The 13,586-nt window shown below is 43.4% G+C and overlaps 1 protein-coding gene across 3 annotated transcripts in view; it reads left to right on the top strand.

Moving 5' to 3' along the window:
- LOC102932805 (mitochondrial intermediate peptidase) overlaps window positions 1-13,586 on the top strand; it is a 135,720-nt gene that overhangs the window by 14,994 nt on the left and 107,140 nt on the right. For all 3 annotated transcript variants that reach the window (XM_037891199.2, XM_043530842.1, XM_037891220.1), the window contains exons 5-10: window positions 1,078-1,141; window positions 6,439-6,621; window positions 7,753-7,909; window positions 8,345-8,393; window positions 12,835-12,895; window positions 13,493-13,545. In XM_037891199.2, the coding sequence (XP_037747127.1) occupies window positions 1,078-1,141; window positions 6,439-6,621; window positions 7,753-7,909; window positions 8,345-8,393; window positions 12,835-12,895; window positions 13,493-13,545 (567 nt within the window). The remainder of the gene's footprint in view (window positions 1-1,077; window positions 1,142-6,438; window positions 6,622-7,752; window positions 7,910-8,344; window positions 8,394-12,834; window positions 12,896-13,492; window positions 13,546-13,586) is intronic.

Raw genomic sequence — 13,586 nt, 5'->3', positions numbered from 1 at the left:
AGTTCAGCACCCTTTTGTAAAAGAACTGCAAAACACAATGGGCCAGAAAATCTGAGACTCCATTTTTATGCAACTTTATTAGCCACTGAGAATTTAACTGTGCAGTAGTCAGGAAGTTCAGTTATGGTTATGAATAGGATGTGCTGGAGTACACATTTTGTGTGTGTGTGTGTATAGCTAAAAGCTATGTTTAGTTTGCCCAGTTTAAATCTTTAGAAAATGAGGAAATGCAAAAGTTAAGTTTCCCATAACAAAATCAACTCAACCAAATTGCATTATTCTATTCTGCTATGATATACATCTAACAACGTAAACAGTAATAAGGTATAAATTTAAGAAGGAAAATAGGGAGTGGAATATATTTAGGTTCTTACAAATTAAAATGAGTGCATGTCCATTCATCTAGAAGCCTCTGACAGCTTAAATTTTTAAATGTAAATCATATCTGGAGCACACTCTAAAAATATGCCTATGTGTGGTTAGCTTTCTGTTTGTTTTCTTATTATTGGAATTTCAGATAAAATCAAGCATTTTTATTAATGGCAGTTGTGCATGGTAACATGCTTTCAGTCTGTAGGGTCAAATTGACATGTCAGCATTGTTTACTTTCACTTTATTGTTGTTATAAAGCACCATTTTTAGTATTGCTTATCCATTTCTGCCTGACATATTATTCTTTCTCTCACACAGTAACGATAACTATCCTACTTTTTTCTCCCCAAACAATCAGATGTTCTAGGCTTAAGGGCTTTTTCCTTCATCACTCAAAATAAATGAAATAAGTTAAATTAAATTGATGTTTTATAGTCTACACAAATTAATGTTATATGCTTGTTAAAAGACATTTTTCAATGCAAATCACCAAAATATCTACAAGGAAAAACATCCAGTTTCACTGAATAAACAAAGGAATAAACCTACTGGAAGTGTATGTGCACAGAAAAAAATAGTTATAAAAGATGATATAATTAATTATTTTCTATCTTAAATCAAAATATAGTCAGTAAAATGTAACACACTAAGATCCAACTGCTGTGAAATGAGGGGGTCTTTAACAGGGTTTTACTGTATTTTTAGGCAAGTGGCAGAACTTTTTATGTTTGATTTCGAGATCAGTGGTATTCATTTGGATGAAGAAAAGGTAATTATTTTTGTCTATGATATGTGAATAGATGTTTGTCTGACTCTTAAAAACAGATAGCAAAATGCAAGGCATATGTAATGGATTCTGTGCTGAGTTGCCCCCTTTGAATGCTCTGGAAGTCAGTGGAGCTCAGCCTTCACAAAAACCTATTTGTCATTAACTATCAAATGGCTGGATTTGTAGTATCCTGTACAACTTCCCAGAGTCTAGTTCAGCCTTCACTCTCCAGACTGCCTTGTTACTCAGTCCTGTACCCCAGGGAGTTACAAGTGGGGACTCTGGACTCTTAGATCTGCCATTTGGGTTCGTATCTGCACAGTATAATTTTTGTGAAAATGGCTAGTTGTTTCAACAATGTACCTATATAGGGTGGGGAAAACATGCTTCCCGTAATCTGGATAACAGGCTACTCAAATACAGCACTTCAGAAGGAATCAAGCCACATGTCTGTGCCACAACCTAATACTTTTAGTGACTCTAGAGCAGGGATCTCAAACTCAAATCACCAGGAGGGCCACATGAGGACTAGTACATTGGCCCGAGGGCCGCATCACTGACACCCCCGCACCCCGCTCCCTCCGGCCCTGCCCCCACTCCACCCCTTCCATGAGGATCCACCCCTCCCCTGCCCCCTCCCCGCCCCTATTCCAACCCCTTCCCCCAATCCCTGCCCCTCCTCTTCTCCGCCTCCTCCCCTGAATGTGCCGCTCCCTGCTCCTCCCCCCTCCCTCCTGGAAAGCCCTAAGCGCTGCCAAACAGCTGTTTGGCGGCAGGAAGCGCCTGGAGGTAGGCAGAGGAGCGGGAACGTGCGGCACACTGGGGGTGGGGGAGGCGGTGGGTGAGGGGAGCTTGGCAGCCTCAGGAAATAACTCGGGTGGGGGAGGGGCCACGGGGAGCTTGGCGGGCCACAGCAAATAACTCCATGGGTCGCATGTTTGAGACCCCTGCTCTAGAGCCTCTAAGTTGCCCTTAGTGGCCTGTGTCAGTGTCTCTCTCTCCCCGGCAGGAGTCCAAGATGGATTTGCCAGAGCTAGCAGCATGTTAGTAATATGCTAGTAATATGTTGGAGATGTTCGGTATGATGTCCATAAATGTTCCTGGTACTCATGACATATTCCTGCATGAGGAAATCTCCTATATTTTTTTGAGTTTCTAGCAGTCGATTTTCAAACAAAGACTCTTTTTTACGAAATTCAGGTGGCCGACTTGCAGTGAAAACACCGAAACACGTTGTTTTGGTAGCAGCTTGCAAACTGGAAAGCCTTTCCAGAATAATTTTCTTACAATTACTGTGTACTAAGATTAACACCTCTTAAATCAGCGGTGAGGTGGAAAAGTATGACAGGAAGGCATGCAAACATCTAAAGTATGGCTACTGTGATACAGAAATATTAATTGACATGTAGAAAAACAAAATTGGCATTTTAAAAAAATTTAATCCCCCCCTTGTGACAGGCCCTTAGATATTTTGTATGTGATTGTTTGACCATAGTTACTGTTCCTTGCAAGTCCTGCAATTTTGAGTTCATATTAAGGTGCACTTGGTTAGAGGTATGTTGCCATCCATAGTGAATTTCTGATCTCTTCCTAAGATTTGCTGGAATGCCACATACTGCTCTCTCTGTCTACAGAGCATTATTGCTTGGATTCAACTTCCTGGCACAAATTTAGGTTTGAATCTCTTGGTGTTAAAGAACTTAAGGTTGAGAATACCTCAGCTCGTCTGTCCTCCTAGGTATCATGAATGTTTTCTTCAGAATGTCTCTAGAGGTTGGTTTCTCTTTGGATTTTTTCATATATAGTATATTTATCCAGTGATGAGCTGCCAAAATCTTAACAACTGGTTCCCTATAAAAAGTTCTGGTTTAAGGGATGTGCCACAGTATGTATTTTTTGTACCAGTAGGGTTACCATACGTCCGTATTTTCGCAGGAGGAATTTTTAAATTTTAAAAATTGCTCCCGGACGGCGATTTAAGAACCAAAAAATATGACATGTCTGGGGAAAATACAGATGTATGTTAACCCTACGTAAAGTTCTTTTTTAAAAAGAAGGGGCCTGAACTAGAAATGAGCTCCGTTTCACATGTGTGGGTCCCTGCCACTCCCTGGGGGTGTGCTAGGGTGACCAGATGTCCCGATTTTATAGGGACAGTCCCGATTTTGGGGTCTTTTTCTTATATAGGCTCCTATTACCCCCCACCCCCTGTCCTGATTTTTCACGCTTGCTGTCTGGTCACCCTAGAGTGTGCACATGTGTAGGTCCCAGCTGCTCCCTGCCCCCCTCATTGAAGCAGGTGTGCACGGTTACTGCCCTGGGAACTACAGGGCACCAGTGGACGTGGGGCCAGCTGCAGACAGGGGCGTGGGCCAGGGCTAGCTGGAGGCAGGGGGTGCGGGGCTGGCTGCGGGCAGGGCAAGGGGTGCGGGCTTGGCTGGAGGCAAAGGGGCGGGCTTGGCTGAAGGCAGGGCAAGGGGGTGCGGGGGGGTGTGGCAGGGGCTGGCTGCGGGCAGGGCAGGGTGTGCGTGCGGCAGGGACTGGCTGCGGGCAGGGCAGGGTGTGCGTGCGGCAGGGACTGGCTGCGGGCAGGGGGTGCGGGGGTGGCTGGAGACAGGGGCTGGCTGCAGGTAGGGTGGTGGGTACTCATGGGGAGAGCGGCTCAGAGCAGCTGGGGACCTACCAGGCAGCAGCAGGAGCCCCAGGGTCAGGTGTCGGGGGAGCAGCAGCAGCAACAAGGCTCGTGTCCAGGGCCAGGTGGCAGCCCACATGGCTCCCGCAGCGCAGCGCCCCCAGCGGCCGGAGGAGGATTTACATCACTTCTCAGCCAGAGCCCATCAAAGCCTCAGTGCCCCCTGCAGGGAAGCAGGTTAACAACCGGTTCTAAAACTGCTTCAGAATTTAACAACCGGTTCGTGCGAACCGGCTCTAGCTCACCACTGTATTTATCTGTTCAGAATGAGCTGTAAACATTTATTGCTGTTGTGGCAGTGGCATTTTTTCACTCCTTTTGAAACATGTATATGGCAGGTTGTCTTTTATAATATCTTATGGCGTCTTATGTAGTTGAGCTTTTCATAGACATCCCTGGGTTTTTTTTATTCTCCAGGAGCAGGGATCTTTTATAATCCATTTCTTTTGGAGATAAGAAAAGTGCCTTCTGAGAACACGAGTTACAGGATGTAACTTATAATAGATCCCCACAGAGTTGGGATATATTTGCTTTTTTACTTGACAAAGTAACGGACTGTTGGAGGAAGTCATATTCATAGGCCCCACCATGGATCTATTATCTGCATGCCTTCTGAGAACAAGAATTACAGATAATATTGAATTTTTATCATCACTTGACTTTTTCATTACTTTAACCAAGGATAATACTTCCAAAAGTCCCCTGTTGCTCACATCAGGATTTAGAATAAGTCAGGCCAGACCATATTATTTATATATTTTTCTTATGGTCTGGGCAGATAAGAGGTTGTAATGACTATTGTGATCCCTTTTGGATTAGGTTGTATTATAAATTTCAGGCTATGGGTTTTCAAATATTTTCCCAGTGTGGCCCATATCTTGATAGAGAGACCATCTTGTGGACATCTTCCCTCTTATTCACATCATGTAGCATCCCTTTGGCAGCTACAGAACTTACCTAATGGAAAAGTAATACTAGGGGGAAATATTTAATGTTGCCTAGGTATCTATAATGTGCTGTAACAGCAGAAAGCGAGGGGATAAAGTCAGTAACGCTGAGTTCTCTGGGTCCTTCAGTGAACTCAGAGGTATCTGTCTGGGGCCACCTGGCCCAGCAACTTGCCCTTCATCCTCCACATGGGAACAATGTTAGCAGCTAGGAGCAGCTTGCATGTGGCAAGCTATGAAAATGCCAGGACTATCAGGGCTCCTTCCCTAAAGTAGTCAGAACCAGCTACATGCAGGAATGCAAGGGGAATTCAGGGCCTTCCAGCCTCTCTGCTCCCAGACCTAGAAAGACACCCAGGACAATGGGCTCAGCAGTCTTTTCCTCCATTCACATGGATACAGCAGCAACTGGAATGATCTTTCAGAACCTCCTGCCATCATCATTCACACAGCTCTGAAACTTGGACTCTGACTTTTATTTCTCATTTGTTGTGTTGCCACTGGTTGTTAGCCACACTTCATTTTGCCCCTTTGTATCACTACAACTCTTCAACGGTCCAGTCTCTTTCACATTTCTGCACATTGTGCTTATTTCTCCTTTTCATTCCTCCTGCTAACTGTCCTTTCCCCCTTCTACTTATTTCCCACCTCGATTTTCTTCCCTCTGTCAGACTCCCAATAATCCCTTCCTCTCCCCACATCAACTTATTTGCCCCCTCAAGAAACTGTAAACGTTTGGAACATAAATAAAACAAATATGCTTGTGAAGATGAGGATATGGGAGTTCCAAGACATGTTTCTGTGGTCATCCTTATCACTTTACCATTATGCTATATTCCTTCCCCCAGGCTTTGTCTGTTTTGTCTATTTAGGGCCAGATCCTACAGACACATTAGTAAAGTTAAGCATGTGTCTAAGTGAGCAGTCCCATTGACATCAATGGAACTATTCTCAGTAGTAAAATTAAGTGCATATATAAGTGTTTGAAGGATCAAGGCCTTAGATCGTAACAGGGCAGGGTCTGTCTTCCTATATGTCTGTACAGCACCTAGCACATTGTGGTCTTTGGGCAGTGCCACAATCTACATAATAATAGGAGAGTCAGAACTGTGTGGTGATTAGTTAGCTTCACACAAGCTACCCGTGGGACCTGCTTCTCTAGCTGATGTCTCCTTGATTTCCTCCATTACTGAAAATCCCTCTTTCCCTTCAGTCATTTACAAAATAATCGGACTATACCAGCATTTTAGAAGTATTTACCAATTGTTTAGCAAAAGTAGTTTAAAACATTCCCAAGTTCTGTTTTTTATAAACTTGTTTTGATTTTTCATGCATTGTTACCGCGGCAGAAATGTGAGAGAGAATTTTTTTTCTTCTGAAAGATAAGCATGTATAATGCATATATGTACGCTGCGTGGTTTCATTCTGACTGAAGACAGTAGTATGGCTCCCATTGACTTCAGTTGCACAGGATCAGCCCTAAATTAGGATTTCTTTAACATCATAGGCCTGATTCTAAGTAAGTATGTATTTGCTGGGAATAGATCATGATTTGATTTAGTTGTGCAAACATATCTTAATACTGTGGAAAACTGAGAGCTACTTGTACTGTATTTTAAGTGAAAATGTATCTTTTGTTTTATTTTTCCTAATTACAGCGTAAAAGAGCAGTGGACCTCAACATCAAAATATTGGATTTATGTAATCAATTTCTTATTGGAGCTCACCTGCCCAACAAGATTGACAAACACATTTTACCAGAACACATTCGCTATAACTTTGCAGTTGAAGGCAATTACGTACAAATCGCCGGTCTGCATGCAGACTGTTCCGATGATCTGGTATGTATTGTCTAAGTTCTCTATTGCACATCCAGTAATACAAAGGTGCATCACAGTGATTTTGCCACTAGATGACACAAATGTGCTAACAGCTAAAAGTAGAAAATGGGAACTGCGGGTTAAGATTTTTAGTGCTGTCTGTGGATGCTTTTCTCAAAAGAATTCAGTTAAAGCAAAAGCATTAATAATACCTTTTCAGACTGTTTCATGCACAGCTGTTAATATTCATCAGGGTAAACTAAGGAGAATAGCTGAACCCATGTTACCAAGACTATTTTTAAACACTCAAAATCTTACACCCATTCTTTACTGAATTTCCCTGATAGCATCTTTATAAGATGGCCCTTCAGGTTGCTTATAAATTGGAAGGCAATTTGGACATTTTAAAACCTGCCTGGAATGGCTCCCATTTTTCTGGGTGTGGGTACAAACCTGAGTTTCAGGAAACTGTCACAACACTTTAGATCATTCAGTTTATGTAGTTAAGCAATTGCTCATAAGGCAGAAAATGGTTTTTAAACATGTTACCTTTATCCTTTTTTACACAAATAAGTTCAGTTCTTCAAGTTCTTTTTGTATTTTTCTAGGACCGGTGTAGAATTCAGTTTCATGAGAAAAATTAACACCCAAGTATTTTAATAATGATGATTTAATTTAGTTGTTATTCAGCAATGTTGCCATCCAAATTGAAGTTTAGGGTTATTTTTTGCTTTTTCTCGTATTAATTTTGCATCAGACACTTAAAAATGTGGAGGATAATATGATAGGGTGGAACAAGGCTTGTTTAAATAGTCTCCTCCTCCATAAATAAAATCTACATATGGTGAAATATTGTTTTGTGTTCCACCAGTTGATACATATACCTGATGTTATTGGATGATCTTGTCAAGGATTGTAAGAAGATCACAGCTAATAAGAGGGAAAGCAGGCAGGCTGTCCTTATCCCTTTTTCTAATGGGTAATAGGAGGATATCATTATTTTTCTTTTTTAGATAGATTTTATATAAAGGGTTGCTTAACCTGAAAGCATTGTGGCTGTGATACCTGGCCTTTCATTGGTTTGGGAGGAACTGAACTGTTTCTTTTTTGACTTATGCTATTATGAGACCATTTCTTTTCTTTTGATGTTAGGTACGAGAAGCTGCTTATAAGATTTTTCTTTACCCAAATGCTGAGCAACTGCGCTGCTTAGAGGAACTGCTTACCAGCAGAAACCATCTGGCACAGTTAGTTGGCTATAATACCTTTGCCCACAGGGCTCTTCAGGGAACAATGGCCAGAACTCCAGGTAAAGTACGTGTATGTTCAGAAATGATGAGATGTGACTTGTGTCAGGCATTAGGATAACTGTAGATAGTTTAACTTGTCAGCTGTTAATACAACCCGGTTGTTGCACTGGAGAGTCTTATTGCAGTCATCTGAAATATTTATATTTTTCAATAAGAGATAATATTAATTTGAACAGTCACTGTAATCTACACAATTCACTATTCCATGTTCATGGCATAGGTAACTAAAAGCCATGATTATCACATCTGATTTTTTTTATATGCTGCCTTGATATACATGTACAATTTCTGACCTATGTGTCATCATTTCAGTAGATAAGTTAAAACTAGGCTTGCTCTAGGAAGGATAAATTGTTTGCTTCTTGATGTGAACTAATATATTTAACTGACGTCAGCATTTTGTTTTGTAATTTCCCTTCATTTCATATTTCCAGAGAAGGTAATGCAATTTCTTGAGACGCTTTCTAACAGATTGTTTCAACGGTGAGTCTGTTTTTCATTTACTTATTTAAATAATCCCATTTTAATTTCAAGAAAATAGGTTTTTTGATGCAAGACAAGACTCCAGTTACCAATAATTTGAGCATTTAAAAAATTCCTCTAAGGTTATTACTGAAATATTAGTTTCCCTCATATCTTGATTAAAATATTAACTTTCTTATATTGAATTAGACACCATGACATAAAGGTTAACAAACGTATATATTGTCATACTGCCACGTGTAGTGGGAAATTAGAAGTAGGAAATAAGTCATTCTCCAGATTTTTTTGAGTGTAGTCCACAGTTGTGGTGTGACTCCTACTGTAAAAGGAGATTACAGAGTGCATAAGAGTGAAAACAAAAATGCTAGTGAGCCCAGGTAGCCTCGCAGGGACCCACCAGTTAAGCACTAAAGCAGTAGGCTTCCCCTCCATATGCCCTACATCCATTATCACCCCTGATTTTCCCCACACAAAGCTACTCATCCTACCCCACCCCCTATGGTTCCTCCAGTGCAAAAAGCATCATCATCATGCAGAGTGGAATGGTGGCTGAGCACGAATATGGGGTCGGGGGGAGATGGGAGAGCAGGAGAAGGGAGCAGGAGGCGACTCCGCTGGTTGGAAGGCATGAGATGCACTGTCCTGAGATGGGGGGTTCCACGACCACCACTCCCAAGAGAAGGAGGCGGGTGGTGGTGGTCGGGGACTCTCTCCTCCGGGGGACTGAGTCATCTATCTGCCGCCCTGACCGGGAAAACCGAGAAGTCTGCTGCTTGCCAGGGGCTAAGATTTGTGATGTGACGGAGAGACTGCCGAGACTCATCAAGCCCTCGGATCGCTACCCCTTCCTGCTTCTCCACGTGGGCACCAATGATACTGCCAAGAATGACCTTGAGCGGATCACTGCGGACTACGTGGCTCTGGGAAGAAGGTTAAAGGAATTTGAGGCGCAAGTGGTGTTCTCGTCCATCCTCCCCGTGGAAGGAAAAGGACGGAGCGGGGACCGTCGAATCGTGGAAGTCAACGAATGGCTACGCAGGTGGTGTCGGAGAGAAGGCTTTGGATTCTTTGACCATGGGATGGTGTTCCATGAAGGAGGAGTGCTGGGCAGAGACGGGCTCCATCTTACGAAGAGAGGGAAGAGCATCTTTGCGAGCAGGCTGGCTAACCTAGTGAGGAGGGCTTTAAACTAGGTTCACCGGGGGAAGCAGACCAAAGCCCTGAGGTAAGTGGGAAAGCGGGATACTGGGAGGAAACACAGGCAGGAACGTCTGTGAGGGGAGGGCTCCTGCCTCATACTGAGAAGGAGGGGCGATCAGCAGGTTATCTCAAGTGCTTGTATACAAATGCACAAAGCCTTGGAAACAAGCAGGGAGAACTGGAGGTCCTGGTGATGTCAAGGAATTATGACATGATTGGAATAACAGAGACTTGGTGGGATAACTCACATGACTGGAGTACTGTCATGGATGGTTATAAACTGTTCAGGAAGGACAGGCAGGGCAGAAAAGGTGGTGGAGTAGCACTGTATGTAAGGGAGCAGTATGACTGCTCAGAGCTCCGGTACGAAACTGCAGAAAAACCTGAGTGTCTCTGGATTAAGTTTAGAAGTGTGAGCAACAAGAGTGATGTAGTGGTGGGAGTCTGCTATAGACCACCGGACCAGGGGGATGAGGTGGATGAGGCTTTCTTCCGGCAACTCGCAGAAGCTACTAGATCGCACGCCCTGGTTCTCATGGGTGACTTTAATTTTCCTGATATTTGCTGGGAGAGCAATACAGCGGTGCATAGACAATCCAGGAAGTTTTTGGAAAGCGTAGGGGACAATTTCCTGGTGCAAGTGCTAGACGAGCCAACTAGGGGGGGAGCTTTTCTTGACCTGCTGCTCACAAACAGGGAAGAATTAGTGGGGGAAGCAAAAGTGGTCGGGAATCTGGGAGGCAGTGAACATGAGTTGGTTGAGTTCAGGATCCTGACACAGGGAAGAAAGGTAAGCAGCAGGATACGGACCCTGGACTTCAGGAAAGCAGACTTCGACTCCCTCAGGGAGCGGATGGGTAGGATCCCCTGGGGGACTAACATGAAGGGGAAAGGAGTCCAGGAGAGTTGGCTGTATTTCAAGGAATCCCTGTTGAGGTTACAGGGACAAACCATCCCGATGAGTCGAAAGAATAGTAAATATGGCAGGCGACCAGCTTGGCTTAACGGTGAAATCCTAGCGGATCTTAAACATAAAAAAGAAGCTTACAAGAAGTGGAAGGTTGGCCATATGGCCAGGGAAGAGTATAAAAATATTGCTCGGGCATGTAGGAATGAAATCAGGAGGGCCAAATCGCACCTGGAGCTGCAGCTAGCAAGAGATGTCAAGAGGAACAAGAAGGGTTTCTTCAGGTATGTTGGCAACAAGAAGAAAGCCAAGGAAAGTGTGGGCCCCTTACTGAATGAGGGAGGCAACCTAGTGACAGAGGATGTGGAAAAAGCTAATGTGCTCAATGCTTTTTTTGCCTCTGTCTTCACTAACAAGGACAGCTCCCAGACTGCTGCGCTGGGCATCACAACATGGGGAGTAGATGGCCAGCCCTCTGTGGAGAAAGAGGTGGTTAGGGACTATTTAGAAAAGCTGGACGTGCACAAGTCCATGGGGCCGGACGAGTTGCATCTGAGAGTGCTAAAGGAATTGGCGAATGTGATTGCAGAGCCATTGGCCGTTATCTTTGAAAACTCGTGGCGAACGGGGGAAGTCCCAGATGACTGGAAAAAGGCTAATGTAGTGCCAATCTTTAAAAAAGGGAAGAAGGAGGATCCTGGGAACTACAGGCCAGTCAGCCTCACCTCAGTCCCTGGAAAAATCATGGAGCAGGTCCTCAAGGAATCAATCCTGAAGCACTTAGAGGAGAGGAAAGTGATCAGGAACAGTCAGCATGGATTCACCAAGGGTAGGTCATGCCTGACTAATCTAATAGCCTTCTATGATGAGATTACTGATTCTGTGGATGAAGGGAAAGCAGTGGATGTATTGTTTCTTGACTTTAGCAAAGCTTTTGACACGGTCTCCCACAGTATTCTTGTCAGAAAGTTAAAGTAGTATGGGCTGGATGAATGCACTATAAGGTGGGTAGAAAGTTGGCTAGATTGTCGGGCTCAACGGGTAGTGATCGATGGCTCCATGTCTAGTTGGCAGCCGGTGTCAAGTGGAGTGCCCCAGGGGTCGGTCCTGGGGCCGGTTTTGTTCAATATCTTCATAAATGATCTGGAGGATGGTGTGGATTGCACTCTCAGCAAATTTGCGGATGATACTAAACTGGGAGGAGTGGTAGATACGCTGGAGGGCAGGGATAGGATACAGAGGGACCTAGACAAATTGGAGGATTGGGCCAAAAGAAACCTGATGAGGTTCAATCAGGATAAGTGCAGGGTCCTGCACTTAGGACGGAAGAACCCAATGCACAGCTACAGACTAGGGACCGAAATGGCTAGGTAGCAGTTCTGCGGAAAAGGACCTAGGGGTTACAGTGGACGAGAAGCTGGATATGAGTCAGCAGTGTGCCCTTGTTGCCAAGAAGGCCAATGGCATTTTGGGATGTATAAGTAGGGGCATAGCGAGCAGATCGAGGGACGTGATCGTTCCCCTCTATTCGACATTGGTGAGGCCTCATCTGGAGTACTGTGTCCAGTTTTGGGCCCCACACTACAAGAAGGACGTGGATAAATTGGAGAGAGTCCAGCGAAGGGCAACAAAAATGATTAGGGGTCTGGAACACATGACTTATGAGGAGAGGCTGAGGGAACTGGGATTGTTTAGTCTGCAGAAGAGAAGAATGAGGGGGGATTTGATAGCTGCTTTCAGCTACCTGAGAGGTGGTTCCAGAGAGGATGGTTCTAGACTATTCTCAGTGGTAGAAGAGGACAGGACAAGGAGTAATGGTCTCAAGTTGCAGTGGGGGAGGTTTAGGTTGGATATTAGGAAAAACTTTTTCACTAGGAGGGTGGTGAAACACTAGAATGCGTTACCTAGGGAGGTGGTAGAATCTCCTTCCTTGGAAGTTTTTAAGGTCAGGCTTGACAAAGCCCTGGGTGGGATGATTTGATTGGGGATTGGTCCTGCTTTGAGCAGGGGGTTGGACTAGATGACCTCCTGAGGTCCCTTCCAACCCTGATATTCTATGATTCTATGATTGTTTGGGAGAGAATAAGAGGGAAAAGTAGGACCTGAGAGTACCTGGAGTGGGCAGAGCAGAGGAGAGTAGCTCCACTGTGATGACCTGCCTGTGGTTTTTCAGAGCACAGACCAACTCTGACACACCATAGGCACTTGGTAGTAGTGGAGCATGCATTTATACTGTATGTTACAGATAGTAAAACATCAATTGCCATTATACTGTACTATATTGGCTAAAAAACCCTTTAATTAAAACTTTAACGGTGAAATTCTGTTTTACAGAACTCTAAAAGATTTTGAAATGATGGAAGGGATGAAGATGAAACTAAATCCCCAAAATTCAGTAAGTTATATAGTGCATTTATTTTCTTTTGGTTTTATATAATATGAACTAGCCTGACATCAGATGGGGAAAATAATTTCAGTCTTTACAATTGTAATATGAGCTGCATGTTGATAGATACTTGCTCTTTTGGTTTCAGATAGTTTTGGTTTTAAATAGCTGTTTCTAGTATTAAAACTGACCATCAGCTATTGGTTTTAACAGAATGATGCATACAATAACCAAAAACCAAGGTGGAAAATGTAATGGCTGGTTTTGAGCATGTTAAACATGTTTTTAATTTTTAAAATATGGCCCTTTATTTTTTGAAAAGTGTGCATTCCCAATTTTCCTGGCGTTGTGCCTGATCCTTCCACGCACACACCCTGATTTTGCACGTGAATAGGTTTTTCTTTACATGTCCACTTTTGAAAGTCTGGCTCATAATCCCTAGTTTAGGGTTTATGAATTTGGAGTCAGATGCTTTACATTACGTTTTAAAGTGCTGTGACTATACAAGTGATAAACATTCTGAGTTATGTAAAGAAAGTGAGATCTTTGTCTTTGATTTACTTAGTTTTCATTGCAGTAATTACAAGTTGAAATCTTATGTTTCAGAAATTGATGCCTTGGGATCATCCCTATTACAGTGGTGTCCTGCGTGCTGAAAGGTAAGTTCCTTAAGTATGTGCTAGCAGTGTAAATGTGAGAG

This window comes from Chelonia mydas, chromosome 1, assembly GCF_015237465.2.
Source record: "Chelonia mydas isolate rCheMyd1 chromosome 1, rCheMyd1.pri.v2, whole genome shotgun sequence".
Lineage (NCBI taxonomy): Eukaryota > Metazoa > Chordata > Testudines > Cheloniidae > Chelonia > Chelonia mydas.
This window is presented reverse-complemented; position numbering and strand designations above follow the sequence as displayed.